This window comes from Suricata suricatta, chromosome 7 (assembly GCF_006229205.1).
Source record: "Suricata suricatta isolate VVHF042 chromosome 7, meerkat_22Aug2017_6uvM2_HiC, whole genome shotgun sequence".
In the NCBI taxonomy this organism is placed as follows: domain Eukaryota; kingdom Metazoa; phylum Chordata; class Mammalia; order Carnivora; family Herpestidae; genus Suricata; species Suricata suricatta.
In genome coordinates this window covers 40,310,475-40,332,460 of record NC_043706.1, presented here as the reverse complement: position 1 = coordinate 40,332,460, position 21,986 = coordinate 40,310,475, and the positions used below count along the sequence as shown (strand labels likewise).

Below are 21,986 nucleotides of genomic sequence, written 5' to 3'. Positions count from 1 at the left end.
AGTTGGGTGCCTTCCTCAGAGGGCTTCTGGCTGTCCCCTTCTCCCCCAGCAATTTCCACCCCATCATCTCATGATGGCACATTCCAGTCCTCTGCCACTTGCTCCAGAGTGGGGTCTCCCAGCACAGTGGCCTCTCCTCAGAGCCTGGACACCAGATGGAGGTAGAGGTGTGGAAAAGCAGAAGGACAGAACAAACACACTAAATTCACTGCAGTTTATGAAAATAATGTTTAGACTCTGTATAAAACTCCCCAGGCTGACCCCCTCTCCTAGAGCATGAAGGGGAGGTCTATGTTCTTCTCGCCGGTTCCCACGTAGATATAGCCACAGTTCTTGGTGCGGGGAGCATGGAAGAAGGTGAGGCCTGGCCAGAGCAGGCTGCGCAGCACCACCAGAGCGTTGCCTCTCTCCATCTGCATGCTCCAGGACCCTGGGAAGAGGCAGGCAGGAGGGGACGCCCTAGATGCCATGGAGTGGAGCCCTGCCCTGTGTGCAGGGGCCCCCAGCTCCTTGGGCAGCCTGGCCCGGGTGCTAAGGTTTCACTGGGAAAAGGGAAGACAATTTAATTATCTGGCACTTTACTCCTCCTGATTGCCTTTTAGCCATTTCACTGCTCATTAAAACCACTTCCAGAGGGAGGGCAAAGGAAATGAAAAGAGATGAAGCACACCCCAGTCCGTTTTGTTCCTGTCAGCAAGTCTAGTTAAAGGTTGAGTGGGGGAGGAAGTGGAGTCTGCAGGCAGGGGAGATGGGGCCCAGCTCCGGGAGGCTTTCACCAGGCTTCCTCACCCTATTTGAGGAATAGTCACCAGTGTCCTGCAGTCCTGGTGCAGTTTGCCCTCTTTGCCACTTTGCTTTCTCTTCCACAGCCCCAGAAGCCTCTGCTTGGAGATGGATTAGACCTGACCAGGGGTGTGCAGAAGTTGGGCTGTTTCAGGCCTCCCAGCTCAATAGCCCTTCTTGGCAGCTGGTAGACTGGGAGCCATGCTTGGCGGGAGGGGACTTGGGCTGCAGCTAATGAGCCTTTGTGTGTGCTGGGTTCTGCCCTGGATTTTTGCTCCCCAGACAGGAGCAGCCCAGCCTGGGGCTGAGTTGTGCAGCCATGAGGACTTGGCGGGAAGGGCCTGATCCAGCTCCAGAACCAAGGGAGGGAGCCCCTGTGTGGGAGGAAGGAGCCTGGGAAAATCGCCTCTGGATGCAGATCTGGAGCTTCTATTCCCCTGCGCACTGAGGCCTCTCCCCGGCCCAGCCGCAGCTCTGCTCCAGGCCCTGCCAGAAAGGCAAATGCTTTGAAGGTTTTGGTGTTGGACCAGCCAGTGATGCACTGAGAGCTGCACTGAAGCCTTCATCGGCTGCCAGCTCAGCCCGGCTGCTTGGCTCCCACCACCCCAGCTTCCCACAGGCCTCCTCCAGCCATGGCCCACCCTGGTCACTCCACACCCAACAGCCTCACAGCTCAGTCCGCACCCACCAGGGGCCACCCTGCATCTGAGAGACATGGGCCTGACGGCAGCTCGACCCCGCTCAGGGTGCCATCACCTTCCCCGGGTCAAAGCCAGAGCTTTCCAGTACGTGTAGGTGAGCTGGCACAGGCCTGCTCAGGAGAGGCCACCAATGCAGAGCCCAGCTCAGCAGCAGCGTGCACGGGGTGCCACCATCCCTTCAGAAGGTGAAGTAGAAGCCACAGCGTGGGCTTCACTCCTCTCCCCCAGTGCCGGCCAGTGGCGTCAAGAAAGAAGAAGGTGCCTGGGTTACCAGCCCCCAACTGGGGCTCTGCCTGGCCAGAAAAGGGGGTACTATTTCCCCTAGCCTCTACAACTTTTACTCTCGGGGCACCTGAGGTCGTCTGCCTCCCAGACCTACCCTCAGAGTTCTAGAGGCCCTAGCCTGCTGCTTTCCCAGTCACTCAGCACAGAAAACAGATTGCCTGAATGTAATAAGAGCGAGGGTGTGACAGAACAAAGTGTCCCCAGTGCACTGTATTCAGCTTTTGGCCAGAAGCACAGACCCTGGGAAGGTACATTCTCTAACCCCCCACCCAGTCTCACACACACAGCCAGCACCCAGATCATCATCTGGGGACAGTCCCCGCCCTTGGAGCCCACAGACCCACAGCTCTCAAACTGAAGAGAGTCAGGCTCTGCCCACCTGGGAAGGCAGCTCACAGTCTGCCTGAGCCAGATGCCCTGCAGAAATGAAATACTGGAGTCCCCCAGCCTAGACTGCTTTCAGTTCACAGTTGCCAGCACCTTGGCACTGCTTGGCAGGGGCTGGCTCCTGACCTTCCCTTGTACAAGGCTGCCCACCTAGGGTTTGGCCACCTACCTCTTGCTCCCCAGTAGATGAAGGGGCCCAGACTCATCAGCAGGGTCCACCCCCACCAAGAGCAAGGGGAAACTGGCAGGGAGGTTAGAGAAATGCAGTGCCCCCCCCCCATGGGGTAAGGGGCAGTGACAAGCAGGCTGAAGGGTGCTGATGGAGATGGAAATGGCATGTGAGGGCCCAGCCAGCCAACAGCACTGCCTCCCTCCCTCCCTTGCATTCCTGTCACACTCCTGTCCTCTCCTTGTCCCTGGCTCAGCTGGTTGCCCAGGAAACACAGACACTCAATGTGCCAGGAGTCACGTAGCGTCTACCTGGAGAGCCAGGCACTTGCTGTCACCTTCACCCACTTCTATTGCAAATGTTGGAAAGCTAGGCCCAGCCACTGCCACCATGTCCGCAGACACCAGAGATGTAGCCTCCTATGGTCCTGGTCTCTCACAAGTCTCCCCAAAATGCCCATCCTCCTCCCTGGCAGCCAGCCACCTCTCTACAAGCTGTTTTTGGAGGATGTGGTGGTGGTGGGCAAGTTGGTAAGTCAGGAGTAGAGCCTCTTGGCAGGAAGTCCTTGTGGGCTGCCCCAGGGCCCGGGGTCTCAATTTGCTAGTGGCAGCCTCAGGCTAAGGTATGTACTTTCTCCTGCCTTCCTGGTAGAAAGGTAGCAAAGCGCTGAGATTTAAGTTTGAGAGAGAGGTGGGCGCCAGACTCGGGAACAGGGCTCTCCAGCCATAGCAGATGGTTTTAAACTTTCTCCTCAAACCAGTGCCACACAACTTGTCACACATGCAGAAATAGCCTTGGGCCACTTCTCTCAGAGCAGCCGCTCCCCCCACACCAGGGCCACAAGTTATGGTCAAGCCCCCCAGTCCAGAAGACGAAGCACCTGTCAGCCAGGCTTCTAAGGGACTGGAGCGGGGGTGGCACCTGCACACACTCTCCCAAGAAAAAGCTGATCCGGGCACCGTGTTCCTCACCTGTCTGCAGTGTTCTGTCCCCTGCCTCCTCCCCAACCAAGGCCACATTTTAAAGGGAGTGCTCCTGGCAGGCAGGCAGGCAGGCATCTTGCTGCCCTCTGCTGCCTGAACTGGACATTGCTGCCTAGCCCACAAGTGCTGGAGCCCCAGCCGTCCCGCACCTGGCAGTTCCTGAGCTCTGTGGGCTCCAGCCCCCAAGTGGGGCAAGGCGAGGCGCTCCCCCAGGCGCCAGTGACCTTTCTTCAGAGGCACCTTCTATCTTACATTTCCAGTACGCAGCCAGTTTCGTTTGGTCTTTCCAACCCTCTGTGAGGCAAAGACAGTGTCCGTCATGTTCACAACAGCATCTTGCCGCCTGGCACATGGCACCTGTCAGTAGCTATCTGCTGATGGAGTGAAAGGTTAAGGAGCACCGCCCAGCGGAGTGCTGCCTAGAAATCTGGCCTGACCTGGTGCTCCATCTGTCTCACCTGACAGCAGCCCAAGTTCCAAGAACTCAGCTGTTGCCCTTCGTCCACAAGGAGGATGGTTCTGCCCCCAGAGCTACCCACTCCCATGAACTCTGCAGACCCCAGGGCACAGCAGGACAGCTCAGGAGGGCAGTGGTGGCCCCAGGCAGCACCCCTCCCCAGCCTCTCTGGCCATGACTGGCCCGGAACGAGCTGCTGAGCTGCCCCCCACCCCCACCCCACCGCACCGGAGATAAGGCTGCAAGGTGGTGGAGGCACTCTGGTGGCAGGCCCCTAGGCCGCCAGCCCTGGAGGGAGTGCTGCAACCTCGGGCAAGGCGCATCCGGCTGCAGGTGAGGAGTCAGCGGGGAGCGGGGCTTTCCAGCCACTCCCAGAATCAGTGAGGCAGGGCTGCTGCGCCCACACCAGGGGGATTAAGAAGACTCTTCTCAGACCTCGGTGCCGAGTCCCACCACCACAATGTTCCTGGCTTCCTCTGTTAACCGAGGATGTGTGGTCTCCTCTGGCTCCCAGGTCCCGCTGGGAGCACAGAGTTGGAGATAACAGGAGTCTGGAAAGCATGTCTCATGGGGCGTTAGTGCCCTATCAACCTTCATCGCCCCTGCGGATCCAGGAGCCCCTTTCTACGCTCCGTGAGGTTTGACTCAGGTACCCCCATGTGGCCAGAGTGGCCATTCCTTGCTGGCAGCCCTTACCCACTTGGGACCATCGCTGGCCCTTGGGGGGCTGCAGTAGCCATGAAATGGCCTCCAGATCCCTGCTTGGCCCTATTTCATCCCTCTGTGCACCAGTGCCTTATTGTCACAGACCTGCTCACAAGCCACCGGCAGCTCCTGCTGCCTTGCCCTAGGCCTCCTACCCCTTGGCCCTCTCGATCCTCCTGGGCCTGCCCCAACTCACCTCTAAAGCCTTTTTGCTGCTCAAAATAGCACTATTATAATTATTGATTTCCATTTGAGCCCTTACTATGTGTGAGGCACTGCTGTAAGCATTTTGTGTATGCACTAACTCAACTCTCACGACAACCCAATGAGGTAGATGTCAGTATTCCCTTGTAGGAATGAGGAAATGGAGGCATGAGGAAATTGAGGAGCTTGCCTGAAGGCGAGGAAGCAGCAGATTCGGGATCCCAGCCCAGGCCCTCCGACCCCAGAGCCCTTGCCTCTGCCCCCCAACTCTCACCCTTACTGGAAGTGGCCATGGCCCCTAGAAATGTTTCCCCTGCGTGGTGGGCGTGGGTATTGTCCTGCTGCTCCCACTACCCACTTAAAAGGAAACACTAATCTACTTGACCCCACAGTTCATGCCAGATCCCTGGAGTCTAAGGCCCAGCATTTGCCGTGTGGTTGAGTTTAGCCCTCCAAGCCTGTTTCTTCACCTGTAAAATGGGGCTAACAACAGTATGCACCTCCCAGGTTGGCTGTGACAACGCGGGATGGAGAGGGCTGAGTGTGATGCCTGGCACACAAGTAGTGCCATTGCTTTTATGCATCGTTATTACTGTCCTTATCGCTGCCACTATCATTGCCATCAACAGCAGGTCCCTCCACCTGGCCAAACACCAAACACAGGGAGGAAAAGAGGCAAGGGTGCTGGGTCAGCACCTTAAGTCTGGCCCCTAGTTGCCCAGAGCCTGGCAACTCTCTTGGGCTAAGGCATCCAAGCAAGAGCGTTTTCCCAAGACTGGTGAGGTTCAGGAAAAGGAAATGGGGTCTCTGTGACCCCATCCCCCAAACTCTGGGTGTGTGCCTGGGCTAGATGGGCCCTGAAGAACGGGAAGACCTCTGAGGCTGTACATCTTAAGATTAAAAAGTACCTCACACATGGCAGGAAGCAAATGTACGAACTCATTTCCTTAGCAGCTGGTTTGCCCTTCAGTCGGTCAGCACCCACTCACCCAGCACCAGCTATGTGCCACGCACTGGATCTAACCACAGAACTGACAGCTGACATGGATGTGTGGCTGGTATTTTCAGGGATCTTTTCAGAAATGTTTGGGGAAGGATTCCCAACCTGCCTCCTTCAAGACCAATATGGAAATCAAAAGAGGCACTGAGGGACTTCCTTTCTGTTGGGAGCACATGGAAGACAGTACTTCCTTTTGTCTGCAGACATGTACCACTGTTAATATTATGAGCTGAGCCTGTACTGGGCCCCGGGGAGGCCCCCACCCTCAAGGACCTCCAGTGAGCCACCAGTTCCCACTCATGTCAGAGGAGAATGGCAGATCCGATGTCCTCAAAGTCTTGGGCTATTACCTTTGGGAATGTCATGCTCTAAGGAGTCCAAGAAGTCCAGGGAGGGGTCCAGGTCAGCCTTCTCAAGCAAGGTCTTGTTCTTCAGCTGAACAGGCTCCCTGAAGTGGAAGTAGGAGCTGAGCTTCTTGGCTTCAGACAAGGACAGTCCTAAAAAGACGTGGTATGGTCAGCCCCAAACCCCACAGCACCCCCTTTCTCCATGCAGGGGGCCATATGGAGGGGCCTGCAAAGGACTCAATCAGAGACTGACAGAGAACTAACGGGAGATAAAGGAGTAATGTTCTGTCAGCCACCTGCAGGCCCAGGCCCTGCAATGAGGAGAGATCAAGGAAGAAGGTGGAGAAAGGCAGGGAGCCCAGCCCCACACAAAGCCTGAGGCCCAGATGGCCAAATGCTGAAGCAGGAAAACCCTCAGGCAAAAAAGAGTGGGGTCCAATGACTGGGCAGCCCATGCCAACCACCGATGCCAGGCTGTTGGGCACATCTTTCCAAGTGATATGGCCACAGCCGTTCTTGCTCTGAGAAAGTGGACAGTTTCCCCAGGATTCCCAGAATGTACCTGACTATGGTTGGGAAGAGACGCCCTCCTGCCCTTGAGAGGGGCCCTGGAGAACTCACCTTCAAAAGTTCGATTGACATGGACAGGCCCAAAAGGGGTCTTAAAAAGGGCTCCTCGGGGGATGACAGCCACAGCCTTGTCAATCTGGTCGATGACAGACACCAAGCGGGTCTCTTCCTTGATCTGGACCTAAGGAGACGGGATGAGCCACCCTGCCAGAGTACTGTGTCCACTCACCCTGGTGCAAAGGCTCTCCTCTGTGTGCTCATCTGACCTGGGTAATGCCCAGTGTAATGCCAATTCCATGGAAAATCATCCTCTCCCCTTCCCTCCACTCAAGATTTTCTTCACTCCTTCCTTCCTTCCTTCCTCCCTCTTTTTTAAATTAGTAATAAAGACTGATGGGTGATATTTAAGACTACTTTAAAAAAGCAGTCTCTCTTACCCCGTCCCTGGCCCCCCAACTGCCTTCACTGACAACTACCACCATTAACAGTTTCTTATGTACTTTTTTGTAAATTTTTTTTAACATTTATTATTGATTCAGAGAGAGAGTGCTAACAAGGGAGGAGCAGGGAGAGAGGGAGACACAGAATCTGAAACAGGCTCCAGGCTCTGAGCTGTCAGCACAGAACCCAATGTGGGGCTTGAGCCCACAAACTGTGAGATCATGACCTGAGCTGAAGTTGGACACTTAACCAACTGAGCCACCCAGGCGCCCCTCTTAATGTACTCTTCTAGAAACATACCATCCTGTCATCATATTTAAATGTTCTTATTTTGCATTGCAGTATAAAGCAGTCATGCTCACTGTAGAATATTAGGTAATATAGAAATAGTTTATTAAATACTTAAAGGAGGGGTGCCTGGCTGGCTCAGTCATGAACCAGCCGACTCTTGGTTTCTTTTGGCTCAGGTAATGATCTCAGCAGTTCATGAGTTCGAGCCCCACATCGGGCTCTAGCCTGATGGTGCAGAGCCTGCTTGGGATTCTCTCTCTACCTCTCTCTCTGTCCCTCCCAACTGACTGACTGACTCTTTCAAAATAATAAATAAATAAACTTTAAAAAATAAATAAAATACTTAAAGGAATTAAAACCACACGAAATCCTACCTCCTAAAGAGAATCATTAATAACATATTGATATACTTCCTTCTAGTCTTTTTTCTATGTATATATTTAAAACAAAATTATAGTCACAGTTCATATTGTTTCAGATCCTGCTCTTTAACATTTCTCAAGCATCACCTCACATTATAACATTTTTATGCAGATGAAATTTGGTTACAGTCAATATCAAGGGGAACCCTGAATAAAAGGACTTCAGAGAGGTGTCTATGGGAAAAGCTCCACTTGATAGGGAAAATGTGTCACCAGAGACCCTGAGAGTCACTCAGCCACCTAGTTCCCGTGAACTGCCAACTAGAATTTTCACAAATTAGATAGAAACTAATACTCATCATGTGCCTAGGCCAGGGGCTTCAAATATGTCACCTCATGAAATACAAGCCTATGAGGCAGTTATAATTATCCCAGTTTTACAGGAATAAGACTCAGGGGTTACGTTTGTCAGAGGGAATGGGGAGAGGAGTGGTGATGCCAGGTGAGGCATCACAGGCCCAGACCTAGACTTTTGGTATCATCCACATTCAAGGGCAAAAGCTGCGTTTTGAATTCCAGGTTTGTCTAGTTTGAGAAGTTGGGCTCCTTACTTTTTGACCTAGCATTTCCATTTGTAGGAATTGAACCTTCAGACAGTGTGCAGGTAAAATGGAAACGGCATTACGTACAAGGTCATCCGTTGTGCCGTAGCTTGTCAGAGCTAACCAAAACCTGGAGATAAGCATTTCCATGACTAAGATCCGTGATATCTGGTATATTCGCACAATGGTAAGAAGAATGGGGAGGCTCTTTAGAGTACTGACATAGAAAAATCTCCAAAATGTATCAGGTGAAAAAAACAAGGTGCAGAACTGCTGCCATTTGTTTTGTCTTAAGAAAGAATATGTAGAGGTAAGGTGTTTGCTGAGGCTTGGATTTACATAAAATCTCTCTGGAAGTAGAGCTTCTGAAACTTTAATGTGTATTCAAATCCCCCTTGGAATGTGTTAAAATTCAGATCCTGATGCCAGCCCAAGATTGTGCATTTCTAACTCAGAGCATGGTGATGCTTCTGATCCAGACTGCAATTTGCATAGCAAGATTTGGACACGCACACACACGTAAAATGGTTATATTAATGCCCCCCCCCCGAAAATGGACCTATGTGACTGACAGACAGGATGAGATGGACACTTTTGCTAAATTACTTTTTGTACCTTTGAATTTCAAACTATGTGGATATATCATCTAGTAAAATAAAAACATATAAAAGGATACAAGAGCCTATGCACATCCCAATGCCCCAGAGCACAACACAGACCCCCTCTCCCAGCCCCTGCCCAGAGCCAGGCTACTGACAGAGTGGCTCATCCACCGTCCCCCCTGTCGCTCAGGAACTGAGTGGGGTTATGCTGTTGCCTCCCCAATTTTTATTGGCCTGGGATTTGGATGGCTCAGGCTTGCTTTGTCCTCCTCCTCGTGTCTTCACTCACCACCACGTCTTCTTCAAAGACCTTTTCGCCCTCATTTGTCTTCTGCACCTCAGTGTGTTCATACTCATGCGAGGGGTCCCCCATGAAGCGGCCCTTCACCACAGACGTCTGTGCCACCATCTCCTCCGTAGCAGGGGGCAAGAGGCTCCACTCCATGCAGTTCAGGCTGCCAACAACATCCCCATGGTCCTGGTTCCCAACTCCCCCTCACTCAGGCTTCCTGCCACTGCCCCTTCTCTTGAGGGATGAAGCCCAAGAAAAGAGTCACAGCTCTCCCCTTGGAGCCCGTAAGTGCCAATGGTGCACCCCATCCCCACATGTGATGCAAATTCCATTTTCTTTTGTAAAAGGTCACAAAAGCTTCATGTATGGCAAAAAAAAAAACCCCACAAAAAACAAAAAAATTCTTCCTAGATATCTACACTGTGAGATTCCTGATGAGTTTCTAGAACCTCAATTACAGGCACCTCTGCTTCGCTGAGCCCCAAATTCATGTTCAGCCTGCCCACTGAACCAATAGCATGGCCATCTCCCCTCATTTCTCAGGAAAGCCCATTCAGACTGCAGGGCCCTTCCTCGGGTCTCCAGCGCTGACCAGCCCGATGCTTCTTTCCCCTCCCACCAGCAGAGGGCGTCCTCCCCTCCATTCTAACTCGCTTGGCCCGTGTCGCAGCCTGCTCATTTTTCTGCCCTTCACTCTCCGCTGGCTCCTTTCTCAACATCAAAACTTCTCATCTTTCCAAATCAACAGCCCTCAAATCCATGCCCCGCTAGAAAGTATCCTCTTCCTGTCCCCCTCTTCTCTCTCTCCAGCGCTGAAGAAGAATCTCAGAACAGGGACATGGCTGGCTCAGTCTGTAGAGCATACAACACTTGATGTCAAAGTTGTAAGTTCAAACCCCACATTGGGCGTGAAGCCTACTTAATTAAAAAAATCATAAATTTCAGGGACGCCTTGGTGGCTTAGCTGGGTTAAGCACCCAACTCCTGTTTTCGGCTCAGGTCATGACCCCAGGGTCATGGGATTGAGCCTACTTGGGATTCTTTCTCTCCCCCTCTCTCCTCTCCGCCATGCTCTCTCTCTAAATAAATATCTCAAAACAACTTGCTCTGTGGAGGCCTTTCTTCCCCTCACCTTCACTCTGCCCACTACATGGTCATTTCTGCCCCCTCCCGCCCCCCCACCCAAATCTGTTTAGGAGGCCATCCAAGTGACCTAAAAACCAACAAATGCATTCCATTTATTTCCTTTGACATCTCCCTTCTCCCTCCTTCACAGCCCTAAATAGTCCCAGGGATCTATTCTCACTCCTCTGTTTGTCTCTGCAGGCTGGTCCACCTGACACTACTGCCTAGTTGGTATCCAGAATCCAACCACCTCTCACCACCTCCACTGCTCCCCACTGGTCCAAGCCCCTATCTACTCTTACCTGGATACTACAGTAGCCTCCTAACTGGTCTCCCCAATTCCATACCTGCTCCCCTTTCAGTCTTGTTGCCACCCAACTGCCAGATCATGTCTCTGCAGAAGCTTCCACACACTTCCCATGAAGCCCTCTCCTTGCAATGCCCACAAAGCCTTGCAAGATTGTCCCTTACTGCTCTGACCTCATGTCCTACCATGCTCCTGCTCACTTACTCCTCTCCAGCCACACTACTTTCTATGGGGTTCCACCAACACTAAGCACACAGCTGCCTTGAGCCCTTTGCGCTTGCCTGGAATTTTCTTCCTTCAGATAAACACATAGCTCATTTTCTCAGTTGCTTCAGGCCTCTTCACAAAAGTTACCTTATCAGAGAGGCTATCTCTGATCCTATTTAAGATAGTACCCCATCCTGTATTTTCTATCCCTCTCAGCACTGCTCACCAGTGGACATGCAATGTATGTGTGGTTATTTATTGTTTCTTCCCCCCTCCCCCCCCACACTCGCTATAACGTAAACTCCATAAAGGCAAGAACTTTGTCTCATTTACTACTGAATTTCTACGCCTAGATCAATGCCTGGCACATAGTCGGTGCAGAAGAAATAAAATCTTATGGAACAAAATAAATCCCAAATCTCCATCTTCAGTCTGGATTTTCTGTCTGGACTTCAGCTTTTACTTAAATATGCCTCCTTACAACCCTGCTCCCCAGTCACCTCATACCAAGTTCAATGGAGCTTCCCCAGCCCTGCTTCCCCATTCAGGCCCAAGTCCTGCCAGTGCTACCGCTTACATCTTCCCACTATTCCCTCCCCTACATTCCCTCAGCTAGCTACCTCTCCCTTCCAGTCTCCTTCATCTGGACACTGTAACACATTCCTGAATGCTCACCCACTTCCAGGCTGGCCTGCCCACTCATATCTAAAGAGGCTCTGCTTGCTTAGGGCCCCTCAATGGCTCCCCATAGCTTATGAACAAAGTTCAACCCCCACAAGCCTCTCCATTCAATCTGCTTAACACCCTTGCCTGCCGCTACCAGATTTACCTACCTGCTGGTCTCCCAAACCCTCCAAGTGCACTCCAGCCAAGTTTGCAGAACCATTCCTTCTCACTGGCATGCAGGGAACTCCTGATCAGCTTTCAGATCTCAACAGATATCTTACTTTCTTAGCAATCTTATTTAATTGCTCTCTAGGAGGCCTTGGTCACCCTTTGTATACACTTCTGTTCTGGTGTTAACACACTTTGCTGTAATTGTTGGTTTATGTCTTCCTTCCTAGGACGTGACTAACTTGGAGACCAGTGAGTCTTGGCCATCTCTGTAACCCTGTCTACAGAGAATGCATCCAATCAATGTTGCATTGATGCATGGCAGATACACGAAGTCTCCAACTCCCTCTGGCCTGAATGAGTTGTTTTGTAAGGTGGTAAGCTTCCCAATATCGCTGGGGGTAGTCAAGACTGGCAGGATAGCCCTGAATGGTAGCACCCAGGGATTTCCCCCAGTTTGATATCCCTCCTCTACTATTCTGCATTCGTTCTCTACTTCCTAGACCGCCTCTTTAGTGAGCCAACTCCTACTCCACCGAAGATGCTCCTAGACCCCCTGCCAAATAGCACCTCATTATCCTCCAGGGCTTCTATAACCCTTTGCAAACCACGTTCTTCTCAGTGCCAGGACTGTACCTAGAGTCCACGCCAGGTCTCCATTCTCTGGGAACTTCCACCTTGCTCTGCCTACGTTCTTAGCCTGGCCTCTATTATAAACCCACCAGCCTCCAAATTGCTCTGCTCCCCCGCCCCCGCTCCTGCCTCTACTCCGCTGTATTCCTGTCCCCGCCCCCTTAATCCTCACCAGCAGGTTTCCTCCCCGGGCCCCGCCTCCCAAGACTTTGCTCGGTAGGCCCCGCCCCTCTCGTTTCCTACCACACCCACCCCGTCCCAGCCTCCCAGTGGCGCCCCCTTCAGTAGGCCGGGGCCTCCGCCTCCACCTGTAGAGGGTCTTGCGTGGTGCGAGCTGGTCCTCACTCAGGCCCTGCGCGATGTAATAATCGCCGACGAGGCCGAGGATGCGGCCCCAGAAGAGGACCCGATCGAAGCGGTAGTCACGTTTCACCAGCATAAGGGAGGTAAGCAGCGAGGCCCGACGGTCGGGGCTGAGGCCCTGCCCACTGCCGGACGCCAGCTCCAGCGACAGCAGGAGGCTCTCTGCGTCCATTGCGCCCAAGACTCTGCTCAACGCCGGCCAGGTTGCTAGGAGAAGCTGTCTCCATGGAGACCAAAGCTCTGCCCTCTCGCGCTGGAAGGACTCCGCCGACCGCCTGCGGACCCTGCCGTGTCAGAGCCTCAAGCCAGCCCTGCTCCGCACCCAGCCCTTCAGAAAAACTGGGGCACACACTAGCTCCAGTACTCTTTCCTTCTCGCATTAGGACCTCATGTGTTCAGCTGTGACAGTAATGGAGTAGTTTCCCCTAACATAGGTAGGCTACAGTGTGGGATTCAAAGTCCTCAGGTCCATAGATATTTTTGCCTTTTCCTGAACCCTTCCAACAGTTGACATTTACTGAGTCCTCTATATGGACTGGGGCCTTGGTTTCGAAAACACAACTGTGACATTAGCTGTACAACTTCACTCTAGTTTTGTCCTTAGCCTCAGAATTGTGTAAAGAAAAGAATCTGTGATCCTCCTGGCTCTAAAAGTCTAGGCACCTGGGTGACTCAGTGGGAGCAGCCAACTCTTGATTTAGGCTCCGATCATGATAGCAGTTTGTGAGTTCAACCCCCACATTCCCCTCTGTGTTCACAGCTTAGAACCTGCTTGGGATCCTCTGCCCCCCTCTTTCTGCCCCTCCCCTGTACAAGCTTTCTCCTTCAAAAATAAATTTTTATTTTTTGTAAATTTTTAAAAATGTTTATTTGTTTTTGAGAGACAGAGTGCAAGCAGGGAAGGGGCCAAGAGAGAGGGAGACACAGAATTCAAAGCAAGCTCCAGACTCTGAGCTGTCAGCACAGAGCCCAACATGGTGCTCAAACTCACAAAAGGTAAGATCATGACCTGAGCCGAAGTTGGAAGCTTAACCGACTGAGCCACCCAGGCGCCCCAAAAACAAATTAACTTTTAAAAAAGCCTAGGAATCTAAGACAATTAACCCCCAAAGCCAAGTCCTACAGAATGGGGTCCATCATTCCATTCTCTTCAGTCTTAGTGAAGTACAAAAAGGATGACATTTATAAAAAGGATGACATCACCTGACACCTACATTTAGCTCGCAGGCCCCACAACTGTTGCCTTTCAGCCCAGATGGAGGCAACACATAAAAGGCCAGTACCCCTCTGCAGCTGGGGCTCCCCACTCCCTGGGCTACAGCCTACTCCACATCCACCTCTGGAGTCCCCAGCCAAGGCCAGACAGATGAACAGATGCCTCGGCAAGCTTGTCGTCAGGGAAAGAGATTGGCCTTGTTAATATTAACTGATCTCATTTCTGGATTCCTTTGATGAGGACTCATGAAATCAGAATGACCTGAGCCCCAGTGCCAAGCCAAGAGAGAAATAAGTGTCTAAATTACCCAGATAATTACTTTGTTTTGATGATCTGGGCAATGTTTATGAAAGCTTTTAAACTCTGAGGGAGCAGACAGTCTCATGTGTCTTCCATCTCAAAACAATTTCTAACTCCCTTGGTGAAAACTCTCCCTCCCCTTGGTCAGACCCCTCAGCCTGTCCATTCCCAAGTGGGAGGTATAGCCCTGTTCCCCTTTTATAAGGCAACATCCCCGGATAGAAAACCAGCAAAAATTCTAACTGGTGGAATATGCTTCCATCGGGCATGGCACTGAAGATCACCCAAACCTTTTGTTCTCACTGAATCCAGACTTACTTACCACTTGTTAACAGCAGGTTCCCTGTCAGGGCCCAGTGTGAAGCCGGAGAAGGGAGTCCTGAGGCTCTCCAGCTCTACCACTTTGGGCAGACTGGATGAGGTTAACTATTTCAGAGTAAGACCCCAGAGGACGTCCAGCACAGTGTGCAGCACTAAGCCTCTGAGCCAAGTGGACGGGGTTGGAGGCCAGGATTCACCATGCAGGCAAGCCGTTCCGTTTCCCAAGCCTCATCTATAAACTGGGAACAATACGTACTATGGGACGTTGTTACATGAGATAATGTATGTAAAGTGCTTCAAACGTAATATAAAATATCAACTATTTTTTGTTTCCTTAAAAGACAAAAACATTCTTCTTAAAAATAAAAAAATTGTATATATTTATACTGTTCCCATTCACTCTCACACACACACACCTACCTACCTACCTATCTCCAACACCAGCAGGGTTAAGGATTCTGTCTTCAATTCGCTTCTAAGAAATAAGCAGGTGTTCTCAGGGACTAAGCACATCAATGCTTAGCAGTCAGGACACCATCAAGCCGGGGAGAACAGCAAGGATGAGGCTGGCCAGTTCAGAGGCGCAGCTGAGGAGGAACTGCCCCAGGCAGGAGAGCAGGGTTTGCCTAAGGACAGACAATACTGCCAGGGGCAACTGCCCACAGCCACCAGAGAGCTGCAATGGAGACAGGCTAGGCAGAATCCCCAAAGGGCCATGTGGCCTCAGGAGCAGATCCCACAAGCTTTACAAAGACCCTCTCTTAGCCCAGTCTCTCAGCCCTCTTTCTCTGTGTGACGTTTGGCACACATACTTTAATGATCATAAATACCAGTATGTGGCAAGGAAAGGATGTCAGGCTAGGAGTTAGCTGATGAGGACTCTAGTCCCAGCTCTGACATCAGAGTGTTCTAGAACTTTGGCCAAGTCACGTAACTTCCCAGATCTGCCTGGGGCTGGTAAAGAGAAAGAACTATTAGTCAAAAAAATTCCTAGAAGCCTTGGAGCATAAGAGGCCAAGGAGAAAGAGAAAATATTCTTGTCTTAACCCTGGAAATCTTTAAAACAAGAGTTTCAGGATAATTTAATATAGATCCATTCATTTTTACATGTAAGTTCATTATGTCCCTGGTAAAAATTCTGAAAGGCCACAGCAAAAAGTATAAAAGGGCCACTTCCATAAAAGTGTCTATGGACTCATATTTGTTTTCCATCCCTGAACAGAAATGCCCACCCAGCACCTTCTGGGAAAATCAATCTTTGATTCAGAGATGTTGCTCAGTGATAATCATGACAGCCACAGCCATACAATCAGCCCACCAGGAAGTCTGAGGAGAGGAGGCAGGGCAGTCGAAGAACAGAACATTCCTCTCACCAGGAAGCCACTCCAGCTCTAAGCAAGACATGGGTGACCTGGTGCCACAGGGGGAAAGATCATCGAAGCCATTGTGTTCACGATTAAGAAGCATCCCCATTCACTCATGGAAGCCTTTAAGTGTCACTGGTGCCTGGAACCAAACGTAATCCTCCCAGGCTGTGCTTGGGACAGAGGGTCTGCCACAGGACAGGGTCACAGTCAGTTTGTGGCCCCGGGTAGGCACTCGGTAGTTGAGCTTGGGTCGAAACCAATCTTCTCCACAGTCACGGTGCCCCTGTGCCATGACAATGGTGCCCATGAGCGGAGGAGCCTGTAGCTCACTGAAGGCATCAGCCATGAAAATGGCTCGGAAGAGACGGCGCAAACAGGCTGCTGTGCTCAGGCTCTGGTCCATGCTGTTGGGGGCCAAGCGGGACAAGTCAAGCTCGTAGAATTCCTTGGGACTTAGGGCACTGCCACCAAGGAGGATCAGCACTCGGGGTACTAGCGTCCGGGCAAAGAGACCCTCTAGGTGGCTGAGGACACTCTCCAGTTCTGCCAGGGCTTGTTGACATTTCCTGCTGCTCACCTCAACGGTGGCCCGAGGTTTCTTCTTCATCACCTCCTCTGCCTGTGAGGACAAAGAATGGTGGAAGGGAAGGATAAGATGGGGGAAGCTAATGCCCTCTGAAGACCCCTGTTGGGATGCAGTAGACTTCTGGGACTGGGCTTCCATGGCCAAGACACTGGGCTTTATCAGAGGGCAATATATTAAAAAGGAAAATATATTCTTTGTAGAAAACCATACTTTCTCCCATGCTTAGAACAGAAAGACAGTACTCTGAAGCAGGAGGGCATCCAGAAATAAGCAACGAAAATAGTCAAGAAGATTTGGTGGCATGACAGGTAGTAAATTTTGCCGTGCCATGAGTGGTAACAGGAAATGAGGATAATTTGGCTTAAAAAAGGCAATTCTGCGTTGGGGCTTCCAGTTAATGTGAAAAATTGAACACATGCTTATTTATGATCCCATCTGAAATACTACTAAATGAGGAGGAAAGGAAGGGAAAAAGGAAGGGATGGAGGGGAGAAAGAAAGAGAATTCCCAGAGCAAAGAAAACTGGGAAGCAAACAAAGGTGGCAACAAATTTTTGGAAAATAGAAGACAGATGGAAGAATTTAAGGGAGCTTATTACCAAGGGCGAACAGAGGGAATCCCCATGAAAGCCAACTGATTGACACTGCAGAACCCCAGAAAGGGTTAGGAACTGGCAATTCAGGCATCACAGAGCAGTGAAAAGAGGGGGACTCAGTGAAAACTGTGTGAGAACTCTTAGATAACTTGCCAATTTCCTCCACCCAGTCTTCTCCAGAGAGAAAACTTTCCAATACTGATGTTTTGGAGTCCTCCAAAGAGACCACTAGATTCCTATCCAATATCCTTAAAGTGAAGCTCACTATCAGCTCACAAGGCCCAGCTATGCATACAGAACATTCATTGATTTATGTGTTTTATTTAATGTTTATTTATTTTTGAGAGAGAGAGAGAGGAAGACAGAGAGCAAGCAGGGGAGCGACAGAGAGGGAGACCCAGAATCTGAAGCAGGCTCCAGTCTCTGAGCTGTCAGCACAGAACCCAACATAAGGCTGGAAGCCATGAATGCAAGATCATGACTTGAGCCAAAGTCAGACGCTCAACCGACTGAGCCACCCAGATGCCCCTCACCAGAGACAGAATAAAAGCCTCTAACATGACAGAGACTAAAACAAATAGGAAAACGAATCTGGAAAAAACTGAAAGGAACAGAGGAAATTTTCAAAAATAGAATAATTAATATTCTCAAGTAAAAGAAAATCATACAGACAGGAAAAGAAACATGAGAGGCAACTTGGTGGCTCAGTTGGTTAGGCATCCAACTCTTGATTCCTGCTCAGGTCATGTTCGCAACAGTTCGTAGGTTTGAGCCCCGTTGTCAGGGTCTAAGCTGGCAGCATGGAGCCTGCTTGGGATTTTCTCTCTCTCTCTCTCTGCCCCTACCCTGCTTGCACTTTCTCTCTCTCAAAATAAATAAGCTTAGAAAAAAAAAACATGAAAAAATTAGAAAGAACTCTTAAGACTATGATTGCAAAAAGAAAAAAATTATAGAAGTGTCAGAATGTAAAGCCAAGGAAGTTCCCCATAAAGTAAAACATAAAAGCAAAGAGATGAAAATCTGGGGAGATGGGGCACCTGGGTGGCTCAGTTGGTTAAGTGTCTGACTCTTGATTTTGGCTCATGATCTCACAGTTTGTGAGTCTGAGCCCCAAGTTGGGCTCTGTGCTGACCCTGCCAAGCCTGCTTTGGATTCTCTCTCTTCCTCTCTCTCCTTTCCTCTCATTCTCCCCTTCCCTGCTCACGCTGTCTCTCAAAATAAATAAACTTTTAAAACTTACTTTAAAAAAAAAACTGGGGGAGAAAAGAACTCAAATTACTGGGTCATGGGGCGTCTGGGTGGCTCAGCCAGTTGGGCATCTGACTTCAGCTCAGGTCACCATATCACGGTTTGTGAGTTTGGGCCCCGAGTAGAGCTCTGTGCCTACAGCTCAGAGCCTGGAGCCTGCTTTGGGTTCTGTGTCTCTCCCTCTCTCTGCCCCTCCCCCAATGATGCGCCCTCACGCACTCTCTTTCTCTCAAAAATAAACATTTAAAAATAAAATAAAATAAAATAAAATATTAAATTAAATTACTGGGTCAGTTCATGAAGCCAAAATACAACACAATGGCAGTTTCAGAAAAAGAAAATGAGAAAATGCAAGAAGGGTTAGGCTATCGAAGTGTAGGGTGAGGAGAAACTGACAGAAGTCATTGGGCTGAAATACATTTCTTAGAGCTGCTTAGGCTGACAGGCCCTGAAGACTCCTCAGAATCCCTTTTCAACTGCCCATCGTCTCTAATAGTCACTGTCTCCCCAACAGCTTTCTCCCAAAGCCTGTGCCTACCTGGGGAGAAGGTTTTCGGTAGAAGTGTTTAAGCTGTTCATAGGGCAGAGGCAGTTGTTGGCGTTGGTACATGATATGCTTTAGAAGTTCACAAGTAAACTGACAGCAGCCTTCCTGGCTCACAGGCCCGGGAAACACCACTGGCACCATGCAGTCTCTGGGGCGAAAGGGCTCCGAAGGCTTGGAAGGTTCTTGAGCGGAGGCAGTCTCAAGTAGTTCTATCTGGGGGGCGTGGGTTTCCTCTGACTTCTCATACCATTCCAACTCTAGTAGGTGTGCAGAGGGACAAAACAGACACTTGAAAACCTTAAAAGCCAAAGTCAGTCTTCTGATTCCCTTGCACTGCGGCGAGGACAGCCCGACACATTCCCTCCGCAAACTTTTGTGTGGGTGGCGGTGAGGAGATTCCCGACCCCAGACGCCTAAGGGGATTTTAAGGGATGCCGGACGGGAGTTGGAGGAAGGGAGAGTTGCAGACACCAGGACCAGGCCTCCAGAAAGTGGAATCCCCGATCTGGGGAAATTAATTTACACTAAGTATAATCAAGCAGGGTGCAGAACACCGCCCAGAGGAAGACAGAGTCGGGGAGAACCAATGGGATCCAGGACCGAGGAGTGGATGGAGTCTGTGGGGCCGGGCGGGAGCCAGGAAGTGGGGACAAGACGGGACAGAGAGAGGGCCCTGGGATAAGAGATTGGGGAGCGGTGTAGAGAAGAAACAGGTCCCCAAGGCTCCCCGAGCTCCAGACCCCAGTCCTTACCAGGTACTGTGCCCGCGCACAGCACCTCCGGCTCCGGAGCCGCCATCACGACCTCCTCCCTCTCCTCCGTGAGGTTTGAATAGGCGCCCCGCGGGGCATCATGGGAAGCCCACGACTCTACTTCCGGCTCGGCGGGGACGGGCGGGGGCACGGCGCCGCCGCAGTAGTGGAGGCTGGGCCGAGCTGGGATTTGATCCCTATGCTCGCTAGTAACACTCCCGCACGGGTACGCCACCGAGCCATTCCTGCACAGAGAACCCACGGTCTCTCAGACGCTAAGCTCTGCCGCCTTCCTGAGGACCCTCGCCCTCACGCAGCCATTCTCTCTCCTGCGTTCACTATTCGCTGTGCACCTACTTCGTGTCAGGACCTGTCCTAGGTGCTGGAGACTCCGGCAAACAAACGGAAGGCAGTCTCTGTCCTCAAGGGGTTTGCTGCCTGTAAATACGATCCCACGATGAGTGTGCACGGGGTGGGAATGCGAAGGACCTGGCGCCTCACCCAGATGATGTGGGAGAAAAGGGTGGTCCCAGAGGAAATGTGCCCAAGAAACTGACCTATAGGATGAGTAAAGGTAAAGAGGAGGGCCTAGGTATCCTGGAGACCTTGAAAGACATAAGCATCCTTCCTTCAAGGAATGAAGAGTTTACATTATAAAAAGAGTTAATGCTGTGGTAGACAAACAGGATCCAGATTATGACAAAGCTTTATAAGCCATGTTAAAAAGTTTGAACTTGATCCTGTAGGGGGATGAGGAAGCTTTAAAAGCTTTAAGTAGAGGAGTAACATGATTACATTTATAAATTTAATCTCTACACTGGCTGCAGTGGATAGAATATATTACAGGGAGCATGAGAGAAGAAGTGGAGATGTGAATTAAAGCTAGTGACTGCAGTTACCCAAGTGCATTGGTGAAACAGGCCTGAACTATGGTAGTCACAGTGGGGTGGAGAAAATTGGGTGAACCTTAGATCTATTTAGGAGGTCCAGTGAACATGACTTGGTGGTTGTTCCCGGGAAGAGGAGAAGAGATAAAGACCACCAAGAAGACAAGCAGTTTTTATAAGATGAGCAACTACAAGGCTAGTTGTGTCATTCAATGAAGAGAGAAAACTAAAGGAAGACCAGGTTTACTGGTGTATAGATATGGAGAAAAGATGAGTTCTGTTTTTGATAGATTGAGTATGCTCTTCCATTGGACAGTGAAGAGATATTTAGGAACACCATTGAGAATAGAGATGTACTTGAGAGTCATCAGTGTAGGAATGTATAAGATCACCCAGGGAAGGCAAGTAGAATAAGGATGAGCTAGGATCCTGACGACACTAATATTTAGGGGATGAGCAGAGAGAGAAGAGACCATTGAGGAAACTAAGGAGTAGCCAGAGAAGTATAATGAAGAATAAACAAGTGTGAGGTCATGGAGGCCAAAGAGGGATGTGGCAAAACATACCATAAAAGCACATGATGGAAATACTGTGGGTTTTGGATCAGGGAAAAACAAACAAATAATAAAACAGGAGAGAGTCCAGAATCAGATCCATGTATGTGTAGATTTTAGTATACGATGAGGGTGACTTTTCAAAGCAAGTAACTTGAGACAGCTTCTTCTCCATTTAAAAGGAAAAAAAAATCAAATTAGTTCCTACATCAGGATAAATTCCAAATGGGTTAAAGATCTAAACTTAAAAATAAACCTCAGGGCTCCTGGGTGGCTCAGTCAGTTAAACATCTGACTCTTGATTTAGGCTCAGGTCATGATCTCACAGTTTCTGAGTTTGAGCCTTGCATCAGGCTCTGTGCTGGTGGTGCAGAGCCTGCTTGAGATTCTTTCTCTCTCTCTGCCCCTCTCCTGTTCATGCGCTCTCTCTCAAAGTAAATAATTAACTTAATTTTAAAAGGACTTAAATAATAAACCTCAAAACTCCTCAAAGAAAATACTGAGGAATAATTCATAATCTAGGAGTGAGGTTACCCTATGCATGACACAAAATACAGAAAGTACAAATGGAAAGATTGCTAAATCAGAATTAAAAAACTTATGTAAGTTACTATTCACAAAGAATAAATGACTAATTATATACCAGGAAAAATTGCGTGTGTGTGTGTGTGTGTGTGTGTGTGTGTAATTTCATAGCCAACCACCTCATAAGCACTTCATAAGCAACCCCTCCAGGAAACCAAACATATATACCATCTTCCACCTCCCAGGACCAACCCTGTTTAGTTTACTCTTCTGCCAGCCTTCACTCCCGTCTGCGGTAAGTTATATTGTTCAAGAATGGGGTATCAGAATGGGTTATCCCCTCCCGTCTCTAAAAAAGAAGTTCTCTACTTAGGAGACAAGGAGGTTGGGATGGAGGCAATGAAATTGTGTGTTGGGTGGTTGAAAGACTCAAGGAGA

General features: G+C 50.1%; 2 protein-coding genes and 1 long non-coding RNA gene across 3 annotated transcripts; 1 reads left to right on the top strand and 2 right to left on the bottom strand.

The window, feature by feature from the left end:
- Positions 1 to 200: 200 nt before the first annotated feature.
- RSPH9 (radial spoke head 9 homolog) lies at positions 201 to 12,852 on the bottom strand. The gene is made up of 5 exons (XM_029945570.1): positions 12,596 to 12,852; positions 9,179 to 9,344; positions 6,643 to 6,772; positions 6,025 to 6,171; positions 201 to 430 (listed from the first exon to the last, which is right to left on the bottom strand). The coding sequence occupies exons 1-5, from the start codon at positions 12,820 to 12,822 to the stop codon at positions 270 to 272; spliced, it is 831 nt and encodes a 276-aa protein (XP_029801430.1). The 5' UTR covers positions 12,823 to 12,852; the 3' UTR covers positions 201 to 269.
- On the top strand, positions 9,574 to 14,882 carry LOC115297115. The gene is made up of 3 exons (XR_003911284.1): positions 9,574 to 10,065; positions 11,885 to 13,084; positions 14,502 to 14,882. It is a non-coding gene; the product is annotated as an uncharacterized LOC115297115 (long non-coding RNA).
- Positions 14,883 to 15,542: 660 nt separating this feature from the next.
- On the bottom strand, positions 15,543 to 19,755 carry MAD2L1BP (MAD2L1 binding protein). Its single transcript, XM_029945572.1, has 3 exons — positions 19,583 to 19,755; positions 18,822 to 19,087; positions 15,543 to 16,473 (listed from the first exon to the last, which is right to left on the bottom strand). Exons 1-3 carry the CDS (start codon positions 19,626 to 19,628, stop codon positions 15,961 to 15,963), a joined length of 825 nt encoding a protein of 274 aa, XP_029801432.1. The 5' UTR covers positions 19,629 to 19,755; the 3' UTR covers positions 15,543 to 15,960.
- Positions 19,756 to 21,986: the final 2,231 nt, after the last annotated feature.

Excerpts from the sequence above, each read along its gene's own strand:
- RSPH9 (XM_029945570.1), bottom strand. The coding sequence starts at position 12,822 with ATGGACGCAGAGAGCCTCCTGCTGTCGCTGGAGCTGGCGTCCGGCAGT. Across the intron at positions 9,345-12,595 it reads CCACGCAAGACCCTCTACAG|CCTGAACTGCATGGAGTGGA; the intron begins GTGGAGGCGGAG and ends TGTTGTTGGCAG. Across the intron at positions 431-6,024 it reads AGAGCATGACATTCCCAAAG|GGTCCTGGAGCATGCAGATG; the intron begins GTAATAGCCCAA and ends GCCTCTTCCCAG.
- MAD2L1BP (XM_029945572.1), bottom strand. The coding sequence starts at position 19,628 with ATGGCGGCTCCGGAGCCGGAGGTGCTGTGCGCGGGCACAGTACCTG. Across the intron at positions 19,088-19,582 it reads GTGCGCGGGCACAGTACCTG|AGTTGGAATGGTATGAGAAG; the intron begins GTAAGGACTGGG and ends CACACCTACTAG. Across the intron at positions 16,474-18,821 it reads ACCGAAAACCTTCTCCCCAG|GCAGAGGAGGTGATGAAGAA; the intron begins GTAGGCACAGGC and ends TTGTCCTCACAG.